Raw genomic sequence first — 20,355 nt, 5'->3', positions numbered from 1 at the left:
AAATATGGAGGGAAAAATTTATTCTGAGAGTATACCTTTTTGCTTTTGACAAAATTTAAAGCTAATAATTTTATTTTAGACTCCACATTTTTAGGAAATTTTCCCTTCTGTGAAATCTAAGTATGGGAACCATTAGGATGTGTATAAACATGTTGTGAGTTGCAGTGAATGATTTTTTCTAAAAAAGCACATCATGACCACAGACCAGGCTATTCAAACTTTCAGTGAGGAAGATTTTTCCCAGCCTTGTGATCAACCGTGGAAAAGTAACTGGTTAATTGGACAGTGAAGCCCCTTAAGGATGTTGAAGAAAAGGTCTCAGGAAAAAATACTCAGAGCCAAAGTGAGAGCAATGTTATACTCGTCCCCCTTCTCATGGTTGAGAGGAAAGAGCAACCATTTCAGACATACGACTTGTAAAATTTCTCAAAATACCCACTACATTTCTAACTAACTTTAAAATTCTTGCTGTTGGTCATGAGAAAGTCAAGATCATACAACAGAACCTGTTGACATAACATGTAATAAATTAAAATTCCAGGTACCATGCTTAGTGCAGGGTCTGGTACATATAAGTGGCCAATAACTATTAGCTTTAATTATGATTATAGTAATAATTACATATGTCTGCCTCCTGTATCTTCTTCATATATAATGAAGGCATAGTGAACTAACTGGATTCTACTTTTAACAGACAGACAAAAAAGTAGCTTAACATAAAAACTGTAATATAAGATGAAAACTAAATAGACACTAGGCTAAAAAATTACAGGTTTTAAAGATCCTCCAGTAAGTTTATTTTGCAAACTTTTTGTATTTTGATTTACACTGTTATAAAGAGAAAAATGTTCATATGTCATTTTGACCATTGAATTATTTATTTTAATATGAATTCAGATATACTTTATTTCTAATTGACCTTCAAATTGCTGCAGCTCATGAGTTTAGCTTTAAGTGTTCTTGCCATCCCACCCCACCCTGTCACTGAGTCAAACAGCTCAATAAACATATACACGACATCCATAAACAGACACAAACAAGCCTTTTGTAAAGTAAATGAAACTTTTATAAGGTAAATAAGTGTTCTTTGTTGGAACTCTTATATCCAGTTCACATCTTCTCTGAAACTGAGATACTTATAATTATTAGACAACGACCTGTAGAAAGCAAAGGGTTTATCTCTGAAAACTCAAGTAATTCTTGAGGACAATATTTTTCTTAATGATCTAAAAGGAACGAAATGTGGAAGGCCAAAAAAAAAAAAATCACTTCAAATGATCAAAACAGACAAGAACTGAAAAATAATATATTTACAAGTATAGGGAGAAATTTTAAAGTATAGATCCTATTTAAAATATTGATATTCAAAGAAACAGTTTTGGACCCATTGCCAAAAACTTATATTTTTTTCAATTAAAATCAGTTGGTTTTGTTGTAGATACATTAATTATTTGAAATCAGAAGGAAAGAATTGCACAATTTAATTTCTATATAAATGACTGAATATACGAAGTATCAAATATAAACAGTAGTGTAGCAAGAAAATTGGCAGAAATAATTATTCAACCAGTAATAATTAAGACCACCATTTGAAAGATCTATACACAAAGAATGAAAAAATAGTTATAAGCTTTTATAGCACACAACTAAATTCAATCCTAATTCATTACTATTATACTTCTTTCTTCTTCAGTATTAGTGGACCCACATTATCTCCTGTCAATTCATTGTGTTTATTATGTGAACCATCACAGGCAGGAAACTAGAAAAGAAAAAGAATTACAGGTGTTATTTTTTAAATGATTCAGTAAGTAGAAATATTTATGATATGCTCTTACAAAGCACATTACTTTGAAAAACAAATCATCAGATAGCTTTCCTGAGTAATAGATATATTCCACATCTAACCAAACTACATTCCAATACCACAGCAAATCTAACAATTTTAAATAGTTAATTCAATATTTAACATAGATTTTAAATTAAAAGGTTTAGATGGTAGCATGAGTCAATAAAATAGGTGTAAAAGGATCAAAATAAGCTCTTATGCTGTGTGAAGCTCTAAATTTGAGCTCACCTATTCACTTAAATTTTAAAAAATGTAATTTAAATTAAAAATATATTATTTCATGTTTTCTTACAATAGAACTCATGCACACTATATTTTTGAAAAAAAATTAAAATATTTTTAAAAATTCCCTCAGATAACAATTAACATTTTAGTATATTTTTCTTCTGCATTTACTGTGCGTTCATTTTTAAACAAAATGGGGTCATACTGTAATATGCTTGTCTTACTTGTATTACATCTTGCTTTCATGTCATTAAATAGTCTTTAAAAATATAATTTGTAGTGGCTTCCTAATATCCCATCATTTGCATTACATCATACTTTAATCATTCTCCTATTATTAGATTCCAGATTGTTTCTGAAATTTTGCTATTACAATGGATGCTGTAATGAACATTATTGTACTTAAAATCTCAAATATCTATGATTGTAGTAGAAGAAAACAGATCTCATCAACTACTTATCATAGGCATCACTCCAAACTTTAATTTTCACATTAAAAATCATAATTATAGCTCATATTGTATATACATCATCTCACTAAATCTTTGAAAATGTCTGTATGTTGATATATTATCAGATTAAAAAAAAAACCTTAAGATCAGAGATTAAAGAGTAATTGCCCAAAGTCATACTATAAGTGGCAGACATCAACTTTGAACACAATTTATTCAGACTCCAAAGCTTAAACTCTTTCTCACTAAACCTTATGTCCTCTCTCATAACAGAGGCATAATTTAAACTACGTTACTCTAGCTGACTGTTGAACACGGTGAAACATGAGATTTTTATCCTTCCTTGCTGCTCTAACTTTTCTCTTATAGGTAGTATTGATCATAAAATGTAAACTTTAATTTAGGAATATAGATATTTAGAACTGAATACTACTGAAAAATCTTTCATCTCACAGAACCTCGAAACTGAGGATTTAAGAAGGAAACCATTTTAACTGCACAGAATTTTAGAATACATGTAAATGGACATCTTACCGTCTTAGAACGCCAACACCTACAATAAGCTGCTTTAGTAAGACACAAATCTTCAATGTTTATTTCATTCACCACTTTGGGATTTTCCTTTTGTATTTTAAGGTTAATCAAGCTATCCTTCTGTTGTTTTTTCTTTGGGAGGAATGGACGAACTGCAAGGTAGCCAAGTAGTGCAAGCACACCAAGGAACGGCAATAATCGAAGCCATTCTGAAACTAAACATGTAGATTTGTTAGTCTGCAGTGGTCTTGTAATAGAACTCAAATAGCATGTCTCATCCTTGAGATTATTCTTTATCTATTCTTCTCATTTTAACTTCTTAACTATTCATCTGTAAAACCATGAATAAGTAACACAATCAAAACATTTGGTTTCATTTGTGGGCTAGCAAGACTCGTGAAATGGAAAACAAAATTTTCAGAAATAGGTCCTTTATCAAATATCCTCTCCTATTATCCTAAGTATATTTATGTTTATCCTCATTTTTATTTCAGGAATTATGATAACCATAATTATAAACAAAATTCAATGTGTGACATATTTTATAGATTTAGAAAATATTTCAATGTCTAAAATCATACAACAGAATATCTGTATATTTTACCATGGAATTATAATTTCAGACAGAACACAACCTCAGTGATTTAATTTACAACATTTGTAAAACATAGTCATTCCTAAAGAAACACCTAAATAATGTATAAAAGCTATTATTTTAAAGAATTGAAATTTTCATATACTAAATGTTCTCATTATTGATCCATCTGATTCCATATGTGTTCATTAAATGCTTTCTTTAGTATTCATCGCTGTCTTGGGGGATAGGGAACATAACTGATATAAATGAAATGGTCCCTTTGCCTGTGGAGACAAACACACCAGGAAACCAAGGTAAACATTTCTGCATGTATTTATCAAATGTTAACTAGTGTCCTGCCTCTGCTGGGCTCTGCTGGGAATCCTTTCTGTCCTTAAAGAGTGGCCATTTGGCATTCTTCACTGAGGACTTCCTTGATACCTTGCTAAGCACTATGTACAAATAGCTTAGTTGAGAAAAAGAAAACCTGAATATTAAATGGTAAGATATACTAATAAATGTTAATGATAATGAAAAGACTATGCTAAGAGTGCAACTGTATTATCTCATTTAACACTGTGTTAGCTTAAACAACTGTATTTATTATTTGCATTTTTCATGTGGGTAAACTGTAGCTTAATCAGGTATAGTCCAGGACAGTAAGTCCAAAGCTTATTCTCAATCACCATGGATCAAATCCAAGAGATTCAAAATTTTATATTCTTCTCTTAGTAACTGCTCTCCTGACATAATAGTTCTTACTGTTCAACTATTGAAAGATTGGCTTACTACCAACTCTTCCAAAATGAAACTCTTTGTGATACAACACCATGCCAAAGGTGAGCTCTAGATGAAACAACCCATTTATATATATGTAGCACCTATAAAAGTGCCTGGCACAGAAAAAATATAAAATAAATGTTAGCTTTTGATAAGAGATTATGGAGATTAGTAGCAACTCCTTTGAAAAAATATTTGAAATTCAACAATGCTAATATGATAGACATTGGTGGGATATAATCTTTGTCATCAGAATGAAGCTCTGTAAGGATAAGGATTTTACCTGTTATGGTGACTATTCTAGTCTCATAACCAAAGTGAAAACACTCCAAATAGATCCTCTGAATGAATTACGGTTCTGGAAATGACAACTATTTCAGGTGTGGGGGAGTATAGTTAGTTCTGTGCTACCCAATATAGTAGCCACTAGCCACACTGTTTTGATTGTACCCAGGTTTTAATCAAATAGAGTAAGATGACAGACGCAGACAACGGCCTTGAAAGAAAAGTGTATTACAGTTTCTAAGAGAAGGGGACACACCATTCCACGCAAGACCACGTGGGGAAATACCAGGGTTGATCAGGAGGAGGGTGAGAAGAAAATGTGAGCACAAGCCTGTTTTCCAGGAAATGGCAAGGTAAGGCAGGGTAGAGTTTAGAATTGGATAGCCTGAAAAATTTGTGTACTCTAGGCTACAGAGGTGGTCCCTAGATGTTTCACACCTGGCCCGGGGTGATTTACGGCTAGGGAAATCCTGGTTGGTGAATGAGAGCTAGATAAGGTAGTTGAGGTATATAGGCTTAGGATTGGTTGATTTGCCTATAAACTTGCCTATAAAACTTGCTCTTTAGGCAAGTTTTTGATGATCTCAGGGAATTAGGTAGTCCAGCAAGGGACAGGTTCTCCGTGGCTAGCAAGGTCCCCCAAGATGTCAGTCATAAAATATAGAAAATAAAAAACATGATTAAAACACAAATGTGCATATTTAAATAAATTAAAATTAAATAAAACTCAAAAATCAGTTTCTAAGACACACTAGTCACATTTCAGCAACTCAATAGCCACATGTGGCTTGTGGCTACTGGATACTACTGTATTTGACAGCACAGAGAACATTTCCATCATCACAGAGTTTTTTGGATGGTGCTGCTATAGACCATTGTTCCTATAAAGTACTAACTCTACAGCATGGTAGGACAACTTTAACAGCTTCAGTTCCCACAACACATTCCATTTCTTGTGTACATGAAGCCACCCGAAACTATTACCTAGTAGCAACTTTCCTGTGTTCCTTGCATAAAGAATTTCTTGTGTCTGCCACGCCTTTCTACTAATTTGTGTAAAACTTTCAAGACTAGGGTCAAATATTGCCTACTCCAGAAGTCTTTCCAGATTTCACAAAGCAAAATTAATTGCTTCCTCCTGTGCTTCCAAGCCCCTTTTTCTCATATTTCTCTTATCACACTGCTGTTATCTATTCATAAAGTTGAGTCTTCCATAAGCCTGTAAGAAAAGGAGCTGTGTACTACACTTTTGGAACAAAGTAGACACCTCAGAAATGTTTAATGAGTGACTTACTGAATGAATAATGTAAAGCATAAATGTGAGTCCCTTTCTCATCACATTGTAACTATTTATTTACATTTGTCTTCTAGATCAGGCAATTAATACTTGCTATTGGCCTCAATAGCCAATATAGTGTGTTGAAATATAATATCAATAAATGTTTGTTGAATATAGAATAACATTAAGTATTATACTGTATATTACAAAAAGTTACAAGAGGTTAAATAACTCAAAGTCAAAAAGTAAATGATTGAGAATATCAAGATGAAAACCTTAATTTAGATTCTTAAGTTTAGCATTTCCTATCTTAACCCACAAATCTCAGAAAACAAATGGTATTAATACTGTTTTAAAATCTACTTCAGAAAAAATTTTGACACAGTTCCTTGGTAAAACACTAATCTCTATATACAAAAAGTAATGAAAAGTACTATTACCTCCCATAACGAAGTAATAACTTACACAACAGTTTTAGAACAATCTGCTTTTGATGATAAACTTCCATCTAACTACAGAAAAGCTTTATAAAGAAAAATAATACAGCCCATAAAACTTAATTGGAAATCATTTATTTATTAAGGCTGATTTTTGGTGAAGAAATATAAAATACAGAAAAATCAAACAAGAAACTTAAAAAAAAATTTTTAAGACCAGCTATTTCCTATGCACCTGTTTGACTGACATGTTGAGCTATTACAGACATTTTAGATACTGTAAAGAAAAACTGTATACCTAATTGTTAGATATAATGTATTTTGTACAGTATATTTTATTTTTGTTGTTTGAAGATAATCAAAAATCAATCCCACCAGTCAAGAGTTGGTAACATTTTCTTGTATTTATGGTGCTTTTTTTGGGAGGGGTGGAGGGGGCGGGAGGGGATATATATGCTTTAAATACTTAAAAAACAAAAAGCAAACTGAGACCATATTGTATATAGACTATATCCTACTTTTTTCACTTAATATTATATCAGAAACATTCTCAATTCCTTAATATTCTTTGGAAGCATGAATTTTAATGGCTGCACCCAACTATCATGTACCCCAATCACAACAGAAGATCTACAAGAGCAGGGACCTTATTTGTCTGGGTCACTACTGTATCTTCAGTACCTAAATAATGCTTGGCTCAATTCATTTTATTTTACATTGAGGCATAATTTATACCTCAGCTTGTTGAGCTTTGAGTTATGTTCAATTTGATGAATTTTGAAACTATATAGACCTGTAACCACCACCTAAAACAAAATATAGAGTATTTCCATCATTTTAGGAAGTTTGCTCTTGTACAATCCCCTTTCTGGGTTCTTTCATCAATTTAAGTGCTTAATAAATATTTCTGAATGAAGAAATACAATCAATTTGCTATTGTTAAACAATCTGTTGTCAACTTTTTAACTATATAATTATTAAGTACCTACTATGAGGAGATACTGTCTTATTTGTCTCTATGTACCCAGTGCTTACTTAGTACAGTGCCTAGCACAGAGCAGGATTTCAGATAAATAACTAATTCAGTTTATCTGTTGTATAAATCCAGATTTTCATATAGAGTCAGGTTTCTTTAGCCTGTAAAATAGAAATAACAATAATTCATTCATTTGTTCAACAATACAAGTACCTACCACATTCCAAATATTGCACTAGGTGCTGGGAACAAGGCTGATAGTTAGATAAGGTCCCCGCTCTTATAGGACATACACTTTACAAGAAGAGATTACAAGACACAGTCCCTACCCAAAAGAAGCTTTCCACTAATATGGAATATAGATCTATAAAGGATTACAGTACTATGTAGTATGTGCAATCATAAATAAGTGATATAGAGGAAGAAGTGATTAACTCTTTAAAGGAATGAGCAAAGATTTTACAGGAAGGATTTGACACCTAAACAGGTTTCTGAAAGATGAATAAGAGTACAAGAGGAGTCCACAGGTGGATGAGAGGAGGAGCTACATTCCACACAGGAGACACAGTACAGGCAAAGGCACGGAGATATGACATAGATGAAAAGTTTAGAAAACTAAGTGGTATGGTATTGCTGGGATATAATGAAAGAGGAGAGTGACTAAAGAAGTGAGCAGGTACCAGATTATGAAAAGCTCTGATATAAAAGGGGACCACTGAAATGTCTGTTGGAAATCCACTAAAATAACCCAGAAAAAATAATGTGAGCTAAAACTATGGCCATTAAAGCAAAGAGAGGACAAATGGACCCCCGAACACCACCTGGAATAGTGTATGTTCCCGTGAGAGTGCACTTTCTGAGGAAACAGTCTATAGCTATCACTGGAATCTCAGAGTGGGTCTGTGATCAACCCTCACTTACTTTTAAACTTAAGAACCACTAACTCAGTCAAATTACTAGGATTTGGTGACTAAGTATGAAGCATGAGGCAAATGGTGGCAGTGGAGATCCTTCATGATTCCCATAATTCTGGTTTCATCATCTGGATGTATGGTGGTAATGGCCTCTAATTTAAAAACAAAACGAAATAAAACAAAACAAACAAACAAAACAGAATATAAGAAGGGCAGAATTAAACAGAAAAAGAAAGTGCAGTGCAGTATTATAGGAAAAAGAGGGAAATATGAGGTTTTAGCATTCTTAAAAAATGTAAGGGAGAGACTAAAGTTCAACAGGTAACAGCAAAAAGGGATACTGATGGATGGCAGAAGAGTTTTCTTTGAAAGACAGTGAAACAATTCCAGGGTGGAAGTAGCTCTGCGGAGCCTGAAAGATGCAAACTGCATCTGCTCCCTCATCCCATAAAGACAAGGGGGGCAGAGGGAGGTGCGGGGGCGGGGGGGGGAAAGACACCACTGAGAGAGCCACAGGGGAAGTGCTTTTCTTAGAGAGAGCTTTGTTTCACTTAGGACAAGAAGGTGCCTCAAGTAACAAGGGTTTTTGAAGATAAGCCACGATTTGAACTTAAAAATATGAATGAAGATCAGGGTTTGGAGAAAGAAAGAGATGCATTTTGACTGTAGTTAAGTCAAAGATGGAACTGGCTGACCTCAACGTTCAATCCATTAAAAAGGTGCCCAGTAAGGTAACATTTTATTTACTCGTTAGAATGTAAAAGGATTGAATTTCCTTAAAATTTTTCCCTTAGTTCAATATTTTCACTTCTGGATAGACCTTCTTCCTCTATCAGTGAAGTTTTCCTGTTTCCAATTTTTTTTATCACCTCTAATTAAAAAAAAAAAAAAAATCAGACCACACTAATACAGAGCAGGGTTCTAATATTCATTTTATAATATTTTATTTCCCACTATTAAGATAAACAATAAGACTAAGACGACAGAGTGAAAGAACTGGTGCCATCAGAAAAACAAAATCTAAACAGAAAAGAACGTTTCAAAACAACTTGAGTAGTAAGCAATTTTAACACCAATTTTCTGAAAGCAGACACTGTTAAAAGAATTTTCTTAGAAGAAATAGAATTAAGAGGGGGCTGATTCAACCTTTTACATAGATAGGCCATCTATCACACCATTGCTGATCAAGATATATAAACAAATACAATGATAAAAACATTTTTGAAAGTGCATATTAACACACTTGGATCTCAATGAGAAATTATTTTCTAAGGAACTAGGACAGATTTTTTTCTTTTTCAAAAGGTTGTATATAATACCATAAAAATAATATTGGTAATTGGTTGTTGATCATTTTATAACATTTTCTTAGGTGTCATTTATAGGCAAGACACAATTTATTTTTCTGATCTGTAGAAAGATGAAAGTAAAATAATTTCAATGGACGGCTTTACAATTATCACTTCAAACCTAATACAGACTATTCAAGACCAAAGGACCAATAAAATGAAATTAATGATTAATTTTTAAATCTTTTTTCCATTCACTATTATGAACAGAACAGTGTCACAGTATCTAGAACATTGCCTGGCCCATAGTAAGGGCTCAGTAAATACTTGATGACTTGAGCAATTTTAAACTGCCAAGTAGTTATATGGAAGAAAATGTTTTAATGAGATCAAAACTGTTCTCTACAAAGGCTAGTATAATCTTTAAATATTTGACTTTTACATATAGTTGGTCTAAATAGGAAGAGGGGAAAACTTTTACAACTTATAGTAACTATGTAAATATTTTCCCAAATTCTCAAAAAAAGTTTTATAAAATTCTTCCATCTTCCAGAAATAATCTTTATTATTTACATGTTAATAAATGTAATTCTCTAGTCTGAACTTAAAGATTTATTTTACTTTCCTATTGAGAAAACTCACCTTTGGTTCCATTTCTTTAAAAATAAATAAGGTACAATTTAAATACAATATGATAAACAGATCTTAGGTGTTTAGCTCAGGGTTGTGACAGTTAAATACAACCCTGTAGCCTCCACTGAAAATGTGTAAAAATATGTAAAATATTTCTACCACCCCAGAAAGTATTCTCTTGACCCTTTCTAGTCTATCCCCCACCACTAATTCCTCTACCCAAAGCTTTTTTCATTCAACATAAAGTTTTTGAGATTCATCTAGTGGATCAGTAATTCATCTCTTTTTATTGCTAACTAGTATTCCACTCTATAAATATACTGTAATTTGTTTATCCATTTTCCTGTTGGTATAATCGGGTTCCTTTCGGCTTGGGCTATTGTAAATAAGTCTGCTATGAACAAGCTTGTACATCTTTTTGTGAATATATTTTCAACTCTGTTCCACTTCTAAATTCTCTGTTCAAAATTGGCCCTTTCTGGATAAATAGAGCTAATGCCCTTAAAGCTGTCAACTCTGGCATATCTGTGTTTCTCTGGGGAAAATATTGTTTGTCTTTAGAAGGAAAATCATTACATTTCAAAGACGCAAACTAGTTCAAGTGGAGAACTACTACTATATTCAGAGTTTCACAGCTAGCTTTTAAATCTAGAAGTAATGAAATTCTGACTTTAGGAAGATTTTTTTGTTGTTCTATTTTAAAAGTCCATATAACAAGGAAAGCTTTTTGAAAGGTCAAAGTATTAGAATACACTACACTCCCAAAGGGCAGAATGGTACTAACTTATCTCGAAAGCCTCACTCTTAAAAATGTTACCTAAACAAAACAGATAAGTTCTTTCTAACAGATAAATATTGTACTATCTATAAATATTCTACAGTAATTAAGGATCTCTGAGTGTTTACTAAGAATGCAGAGTCATCATGAGAATCAACTGCTTTAAAAAAAATTTGCTGGCTCTAAATAGGGAAGGAAAAACTGGCAATAACAATGTGAACTATAACTTTTTTAGCTCTCATTGTCATGATAGAAAATGAAAATATCTTTGGTCTCCTAGACTTTTTAAACAATTGCTACAAAGTTATCTTCCAGGTTTTTCTAAGTCTAAGTCTAAGTTTTTCTAAGTCTAAGTATGGTTTCTTAAGTAGATCGTTCAAGAGAGCCAAATGTCATTAGCTATTACAATCTATCTTGAAGGAGAGACTCAGAGTGGAAATGGGTTGTTTTTCTTCTATAGTGCTTCAAAATAGATTCTTCAACTGCTACATTATCATTGTCCAGTGTGAAACAGATTATCTTTTTTTCATAAAGCAGTTATTATAAACATGTTAATGTTTCCTAAACAAATAAACAATACAATGAGAACTAAATTGTAGATGTATTTTAATGACACTTAAGTTAAATATGTGCTATTAAGATATGTACCAGAGTTGTCATTATTTCTGAGAATCAGTCCTCACATTAAAAATTTAACAGCTTTGTTTATGGCCATGCCACCCTGAACACGCCTGATCTCGTCTGATCTCGGAAGCTAAGCAGGGTCAAGACTGGTTAGTACTTGGATGAGAGACCACCTAGGAAGACCAGGGGCTGTAGGCGTTAAAAGAAAAAAAAAAAAATTAACAGCTTTAAGGAGGAAGTTAATACATACTATTGATTTAAGGGGGGAACGGTTTGGGTTGTTTCTTTAATGTCTTTAATAGGAATTAAATATTTGTTGACAGTAGGGATCATCAAGAAAAAAAAAAAACACTTTAAATCTTCTAGCCACTAAATCAAATATCATACTTTCTAATCTGCTTCAACTACATTTTATTTACCGAAAATTGAAACTAATAAAACATTAGATTGGGTGGGAGTAAGGGGACATTTCTTTTTCCTGACTGTTAAAAATTCAGCAGTTATTTTATGTAAATTATTAAAAAGGTAAACTGGCAAATGGGAACAAATGCCAGAAAATGATATTCTTTGAACCTGGTATTATCGTTTTAGTGAATACATCTAAGTGTATAATTCAAAAGAGAAAAAAATAACAATTGATATTGGTATAGGGCTACTTACCACTGAACATTATGAACAAAAAACACATTTATATAAACATTCCAAATTTCCAGCTGCAGGGGAATGTGTAGGCCTATTGTGATGTTAATCTAAAATAAGATTATATAGTTGTTAGAACAAGATGAGGAATACACTGAAATATGTAAAGTACTTAAATAAAAAATAGTAAAGAGGAAAAGTTGATTTTTACATAATTGCTGCAATTCTATTAAAATAAACTGATAGTATCGAAAGGCTTTGATGTTTATAAACACTTGATTTGAAACAGTATTTTCATTTTGTTACTTTTATGTGGCTTCAATGTTTAGATGTTTCTTTTTAATATTTATTCTTCAGTTACCACACTTTCTATTCAGTTACATTCTTTCTATCAAACTCTTTAGCGTCTAAAATGTTAAAATTTCACAATCCATTTGTCAACAGAGCAACTATCTCCGTCCATAATTCAAAGACTCTCTAGAGTTGGAACAGTCACCTACTTTCCCCATGTAAATCTATCTCTTCCAGATTTATTTTTTTAATCACTGAGAGGAGCTATCTCCCAAGGTACCCTATCTGTTTTAAAGTTTTCTTTAATTAAAAAAAAAAAAAAAACCTTTCCTAAAACTTCTTTATACTGAAGGTGAACTCCATCTCCAAATAACTTTCACTAATTTAGTCCTAGTTGTCTTTTGGACTACACAAAATAAATCTTCCAATCGGCCTTCCAAATGCTGTATTTTAAATCAGCTACCATAGATCTCTAGACTGCTCCAAGCTAAGCAACCTATTTATCTCAAAATTATCTTGTCATGATTATGTTCTCTGATACTCAGGACATATGAGTTCAGTGTTTGCTGAATCAATATGGCTTTTTCCCCCTCACTATCCTAATCAATCTGAGTCTGGTTTACACATACCTCACGTGCACTGTAATGCTCAGAACTTGAAAAAAATCTTCCAAGTATTGACTGCATTCAGGAAAATTTCATCCTTGAGATATGAAATCCTAAAATGTGGGCTCTTTCTTTGTAAAGGGGGAAACTTAAATACAGAATGTTACATATATTTATTAAATATAATTTTCTAAGATTTGGTTCATCATTAGAGTCTTGAAACACTTTATGGCTAATGTACCTTTCCTCCAATCCAAGTTAGCTCAACAGCCTCCACGTCCATAGTAATGGAGGTGACCTCAAATGCCCCCATGATAGGGCATGTCTCCCCTATGGGAATGGAGATTATTTTCTAATTTTGTTACTAAGTAAAACTACTATATATACACATATATGTATACACACACATATACACATACACATGTACATATACACATACATATACATACACGCATATATATGCTCACATGCACACACACATACATAACGTATTTCTGTGTTTCCCACACACTCACACCCACACACCACATCAAGCTGGAACTGCCTGATAGCGCCTTGGATAATGACTTATCCTGCTTTTAAATAAACAAGCACACTGCAGTGAGCGATGGAGATAAATAAGACGAGCCTGCTCTTAACTCAGTACCTTCTCTGGAAAAAACCTGGTCTCTCACCACGGAAGGACACCAGAGATTTCCATGAGGACAAGCACCCGGGGCCACCCAACAAGGAGAGGCGACAACACCGGCGCTCTCAGGCCGCAGCGCCGGCGCGCTCCCACCTCCCTGCGCACGCAGGGTCACGGGGTCACGCGCCACCCGCCAGGCTCCGCTCCGCCCCGCCCCTTGGCCCAAAGACTTAGACCCCCACCCCGCCCCCGCCTTGGGAAGCATGTGAGGATGGGAACTGGCCGAAGGTGGGGATTACCTGTGAGCCGGGCGAACCCGGTAATGCTCTCAGGGACTGGGAGCCGCTTAAGATACGCTGGGAGCTGCACCTTCACGATGCGGGCCACGCTCTCCAGCACCATCCTGGCCCGCGGCGTCCGCTCGTCTTCCGAGCCCGCGGCGCAGTCCGGCCGTTCTGCCGCGCCTGCGCTGAGAGCGGAGGCGGCCGGCGGGCGCTCGGAGTCCGGGTCCGCGCGGCGGGCGGGGCTGCGGGCCCGGGGAGCAGAGGTGACCTGCTCGGCGCCGATTGGCAGCGGGCGAGTGACGTGCGCGGGGGCAGACGCCGAGGGTGTGCGGGCGGCAGCGGGCTCCGGAGCCGCGGGAACGGGTGGGTAGCGGAGCCTCTTTAAGTCTGGATTTTAAGGAGGGCCTTGGCGTTAGGCCTTTTACGTCTGTTGAGGCCCGAGGCCAGCAGAAAAGATACTGTATCCGATGTGATAAAGCGCTTGAGAGTGCTTTGTAACCGGAAAATGCCCTTCAAAAGTGGGTTTCTCCTGCCGTCTCTTTTTACTTCCGCTCCTCTCCCTTTGGCCTCTTCTTCCCAGAAAAGGTTTGGTGCCGCGTCTTTAGGATTGCATACTCACCTAAGAGGACCTCCACCTCTACCGTCGCGGTGCCTAATTCCGCTCCCTGGTCCCTACAAACTAAGTTTTAAAAGAATTTAGAATACTCTGTCTAAACTAGGGGCTGCTTTCAGCTCTGCCCCTTGGCAATTTAGTGCAATACTGCACCGAGGCCCTGAGGCTTTTGCCACTTGGACTAGACAGGTAATAGATATTTTCAATTTCTTCTGCAGATCAGTTCTTTTTGTGGTTAACCAAAACTGAGAAAGTGTTACAGAATATAAAGCCTTAGGATTTCCTTTATATTTTGTTGCAGGGCTTCTACAATCTAAGGTATCCGTGAAGATCTTTCAATTTTAGTTATTTTTATTAACATTTTAAAAAATAGAAGAATGTAAGGAGACGGCTTTACGCCTTCCCTGATGTTAAAGTAGGAAAGAGTCAAGAGAATTAAAAATGTTAATCAGGCCACAAATTAGAGTTTGCAATATGCTCATCAGCCCTGTAGCCAGGCCAGGACACTTTCAGAACAAAGGAAGATTTCTGCTGGATTACTAACAACCCACTCTCCACACCTCTGAAGGGAAACAGGCACTGCCTGTCATTCCCTATGGCTAAAACCATGGGGAACCTATGGATTAAAGGCCAGGAACTGTCAGGAGGCCTTTCACTCTGCATATTACCTTTTCGTGATACATGCTCTTCCTTCCTCACTGTATGTCCATATCAAAGGAAATCGGAACTAAAGACTGATACATGAACTGAATTCCTTGAACACTCATCGTCCCTCTCAGTGCCTTTACTCTGTCTGTCTTGCACTGGTCCCTCTCACTTTCTGCCTCTATGAGGTGACCACACTCTGTGGAGTATTATCTCTTGTCTAATGAGCTTTCCTGTTGTCTCTACCTTTGGCATATGTGATGAATTCTTTCTACACTCTCCACCAAAGGACCCTCTTCTCTCAGTGCAGGGCTTGGTCTCTTCGTCACTTGGGGAAATTTACCCTGTCCTGCATCAACATGACTGATGTTTTCGCTGAAGTAAAATACTTAAGTAATGCACTTGCTGATTGCATGTTGTGTATGTGATGTGATATCTTAATTTGGTGCCTCATTACAGTTCTGAAATTTACTTGTCAACAACATATAGCACCAATGAACTGCACGTGGTCTGGTTTTCATTTTGTATCACTTAATGTAACAGCCAATTGTAATAAATATGTTTTATTTTTTATTTTTCCCTCGGCATTTTCACTTTAAAGTGAGAAAGGGAAAGAATTTTTTTAAAGCAACTTTTCATTCCCTGGACTACTTAATGTTTGTGATTGTCATTCACTAAAAAAATAACCATCAGTAAAAGAGTTAATTGAAGTCTAGAGAAAGTGGTTATCTGCCATTTTACCCTGTTCAAAATTGTCAAAGTACCATTACAATGGGAATTCTATGATGATGTTTAGGTATAGGTTCATGTTCATGAGCTCGAGCACTATTAAGTGATATACAAAGTGATGATTAAAAGGTTGGTGTTTACATTAGGATTTCCCTTCATTTTCCTTTTGAGAGCTTTTGGGTTGACAGAAAAGGTCCCTGCAGCTTGTTTTTCTCAGATATCCTTGTCCTCTGAACTGTTCTGTTGGTTATCTTCAATCTCTGGCAATCAGAGATTAAAGATAGAGATTGTTGAGGTAGGAATGGGTTGTGAGTCCAGCACATTAATGGAAGAAAAGCTTGGGGAAGGCCACAAAATATTTGTTTCTTGATTAAAGGCTCTGCAATCTTGACAAGGGCAAAACAAGCTGTGCTGAGTGAGAGTTTTAAGGCTTCTAAGTATTTAAAGGAATTAAAAAATATATACCTCATATGCTCAAGTGCCAAATGTAAAATTTGATGTCACCACCATCCAGACCATTATAAATAGAATATATCTAATACCCAGAGAGCTTCTTTGTGCCCCTTGTAACCATGTACCCCGACCACCACCACCACTATTCTGTCTTGCTTTGCATGTTCTTGAATGTCATATAAAAGGAATTATACAGTATGTAGTTTTTTTTGTGACTGGCTCTCCCTGAGGAGTTTATGTGGATATGCATAGCTGGTTTGCTATTTCCAAGTAGAAGAAATATAGTGAGTGGAAGACTATATGGGTAATGGATGAAACATTTTTTTTTTGTTAATATAGAGAAGATATGAATATATACATTAGCTATTGGTGATTCATTACATGAGCTAAAGGAGCGTTTCTAACCCCACCAATAAAAAAAAAAAATCCTTATTGTGCATATAGGGACTAGTTTCTTAGATTCCCTTTACTTTAAATTTATATCCTGTTTTATTCATATTTTTTAATTTGCATTTTATTTCCACAACCTTGCCTTCTTGGCAGTACCAGAAACAGGGGCTGAAGATTGTATTGTCCTAAATAGAAGTGACAGGCTAATCCAACCACCTTGTGAGACAGCATCCAACAAAATCTAGTTTTATTAGCATTAATTCTTATATTTAGAATTCATTTTTTAAAAAACATAAGGATACTTTGTGGTCAGAGAAGGCCAGACAAAATGGTCAATGTGAGAATAAAGTTAAAGGTGGTGTTATTTAGTGAGGATCAGTAATCCATCTGCTTTGTATTCTAGCTAGGCCTAGTCTCTTAATTTCTTTGCTTGCTTTCTTTCTATAAACTCATCTAGTCCCATGAATTCAAATATGACTAATAAGTTGATGTAGCGCAAATCTCTATTTCCAGTCCAGATCTCTAATAATACTAACCCCCAATGCCTCCTGCACATCTCTGGGCATCTTTGCCCATTTTTTGATTGCTTTGCTAATCTTTGTCATTGATCTATGTTTTCTGAATAGTAATACCTGGTTGGTTACATTTGCACGACCTCCATATACCTTCCTCCAGTCTATGCCTTTTCTTTGACTTTTGTTTATGGTGTCTCGTCATATACTGAAGTTTAGTTTGAATGTAGTCAGATTTATTCACCTTTTTCTTTATATTTTGTGCTTTGGGGTCTTGTTTAAGAAGTTCTTTTCTACCGTAAAATCACAAAGATTTATCTTTTTGCTAAAAGTTTTAAACTTTTATTCTTTATATTTAAGTTTTTAATCAACCTATTTTTGTGCATGAGGTAGAGAATTAATTTTATTTATTTTCTATATAAACAGTTAATTGTTCTAGCACATTTATTGAATAGTTTAACTCTTCTTTAATGGTTTGTAATTTCACTGATCTCAAATCAAATTTCCACACATTCATGGATTCTTTATTCTTTTCCATTGGTTAGTTTGTATGAACCATGTGACATTATCACACTATCATAACTGCTACAGCTTTATAGTAAGTATAAACACCCAGCAAAATATTAATAACAGTTAACAGTCACCTATTTTCTTCAAAGTTAACTTTACTACTCTACATGAATTTCAGAGTCATCTTGTTAAGATCTATGAAAAAAACTTGATTTTTATTGAAAATTCGTTAGGGACTCAGTTTCTCTTCTGTATATGCTGGTATTAATGGTTGTTATGACTAGATAGAATTAATTTTTTAGTGCGCTTAATGGTTATTATCATCAGTATCATCATCATCAATGAATGAGCATTTACTCTGGTTTCAAAATCTTAAATTCAAAAACCCCACCTTCTGACTACACTACAGAATATTTGTTTATACCTCTTCTATACTCCTTTACTCCCATTAAACTTACTCTTTGATGTCATGAAGCTATTTAATGTTGAAACCATGTAGTCTGTCAGTCCATTCCTGGATTTATTTATTTTTCCTATTTTTCACAAAAGTTGCTCCTAATCTTCACTGTTCTGCATTATTTACTAATTAAACCTTCTAATTGCTGCTACCAGGTTTATTTTGAGCCTCAGTGACCTTTGTTTCTAGTTGCCAGAGAAGGTTTTCTTACCATCATCTGTAATCTGGCTATTCTTCAAGTCTGACCGCTCTCTGTGTTCATCTTCCAAGACTTTGCTCCATCAGTTATCTTCTCTCAAATTCTCATTTACTTGCTCTCTACTGGCCCTATTAACTGGTGGTTTCCAAACTTTTAGATTTCACTAACCAATACATTTGTTAATTGAGAAAATCGACATAAGTTTACCAATTTTATCAAGAAAAGATATTTAAAAGCAATATATAATATGTCAACTATAATTCAACAAAAAATAAAATAAAAACAATATAACAACAAAAAACTAGTTAAGACCACAGGCTCTGGAGCTAAACTGTCTCTGCCAGGGTAAATTATACAACCTAGAAAATTCCTATCTCTTAAGGTTAGATTGTATATACTAATCCAGTGAATTAATATAAAGCATTTAACACAATACCTGGCACATAAACATGCACAGTAGTGCTATCTTTTATCATCAGCATCATGATTATTTTTCACATCTCTATCAACATATCTTTTTTATTATAGCTGCCCCTTGGTTTTTTACAATTGTTGCTCTAGGGCTGTGCAGTCAGTATGATAGCACAATGTGTCTGTGCTAATCACAAGTGGGTCTTGGGGATCTAATTAAGATTTCTGTAAGTATAAAATGCTTAAGGTGACCCCATGCAGATTTCTGGAGCTTTTTCTGTATATATCCTGTCTCCCCTTTACAAAAATAATGATTAGAGAGACAAAAGAGTACAAGTTTATAGAGAGAAAAAAACAAGTTTCAAATGCTTCAAAATTCTGAAGGAAAAATTATAACTTAGAATTCTATACAGGCTAAGCTAACAATCAATTGTGAGAGTAGAATAAAGTTATTTTCAAACCTACAAGTTCTCAAAAAATATACACTCCCTGCATCCTTTCTCAAGAAGCTAATGGAAGATACATACCACCTAAATGAAGATTAAACCAAAAAAAAGTAGAACATGTGATCAAGGAAACATGAAACCCAAAGTAAGAGAGTGGTAAAAGGTATTGCTGACTGATGGATTGGGACAGAAAGCTGAAATTAATGGATACCTGATACATCTGAACAAATTGAGAAGAGACCCTCCTGGACTATATAGTGTAGGGTTAAATTAGTGATTATTACCTGAGAAACTAAGCCGAGTTAAAAAAAAAAAAGGATTTTTATTCAAACATTTTTAAAGGTATAAACAAAATTTACTAAAAACTATTTTGACTTTGGTGTTTGGTGTTCTTATACTTCCCCTTTGTTTGAGGAACCACATTTTAACTGCTTTGCCTTACCCACAGTTTTAAGAGGAAACGCAGCAAACTGGAAATAAAAGCAAAATTAGAAATAAAACTGGTATCTGTAAATAATATGGTAAAGTTTTTAAATAATATTTCAGAATACTCTGTGGTACTAAAAACAAGCAATATATAGAATTGCCTGTTAGAAAATTCCTAGAGACATGTGGTAGAATAGAGCGAGCTTTGAAAAAACCTTCCTACCCTATAATTCTGTGAATGTATATTGTGAGGCCATTTTTGCAGTCATTAACTAAAGAAAGACTGCAGTTAAGAGGTAAATTTATACATAGATATATGCATACATACATAATAAGCTTAATTCTATAGACCTTTGAAGTTTTTATTTTTTTAGAAGCCAGCTTTTTTGCCTTAGAAACTCCTTGCTTACTGTAATTTTCATGTATAATAATTAAAATACTAGGGCAGGTTTTTAACCTCAGAAGTTTATGGAATTAGCCTACTC

General features: G+C 34.6%; 1 protein-coding gene, 1 long non-coding RNA gene and 1 pseudogene across 3 annotated transcripts; 1 reads left to right on the top strand and 2 right to left on the bottom strand.

The window, feature by feature from the left end:
• Positions 1–1,043: 1,043 nt before the first annotated feature.
• On the bottom strand, positions 1,044–14,307 carry CISD2 (CDGSH iron sulfur domain 2). 2 transcript variants are annotated; one of them, XM_039848724.1, is made up of 3 exons: positions 14,095–14,307; positions 3,061–3,275; positions 1,044–1,762 (listed from the first exon to the last, which is right to left on the bottom strand). In XM_039848724.1, the coding sequence occupies exons 1-3, from the start codon at positions 14,195–14,197 to the stop codon at positions 1,673–1,675; spliced, it is 408 nt and encodes a 135-aa protein (XP_039704658.1). In that variant the 5' UTR covers positions 14,198–14,307; the 3' UTR covers positions 1,044–1,672. The 2 variants fall into 2 exon arrangements, with proteins under 2 accessions (XP_039704658.1, XP_039704657.1); XM_039848723.1 differs by lacking the exon at positions 14,095–14,307 and adding an exon at positions 13,814–14,062.
• LOC120591145 (uncharacterized) lies at positions 3,283–13,806 on the bottom strand. Its single transcript, XR_005649850.1, has 3 exons — positions 8,316–13,806; positions 7,454–7,555; positions 3,283–5,921 (listed from the first exon to the last, which is right to left on the bottom strand). It is a non-coding gene; the product is annotated as an uncharacterized LOC120591145 (long non-coding RNA).
• Positions 11,712–11,830, top strand: LOC120591322 (uncharacterized; annotated as a pseudogene).
• Positions 14,308–20,355: the final 6,048 nt, after the last annotated feature.

The sequence above is a fragment of the Pteropus medius genome, unplaced genomic scaffold, assembly GCF_902729225.1.
Source record: "Pteropus medius unplaced genomic scaffold, Ma_sr-lr_union100, whole genome shotgun sequence".
Classification (NCBI taxonomy): Eukaryota; Metazoa; Chordata; class Mammalia; order Chiroptera; family Pteropodidae; genus Pteropus; species Pteropus medius.
This window is presented reverse-complemented; position numbering and strand designations above follow the sequence as displayed.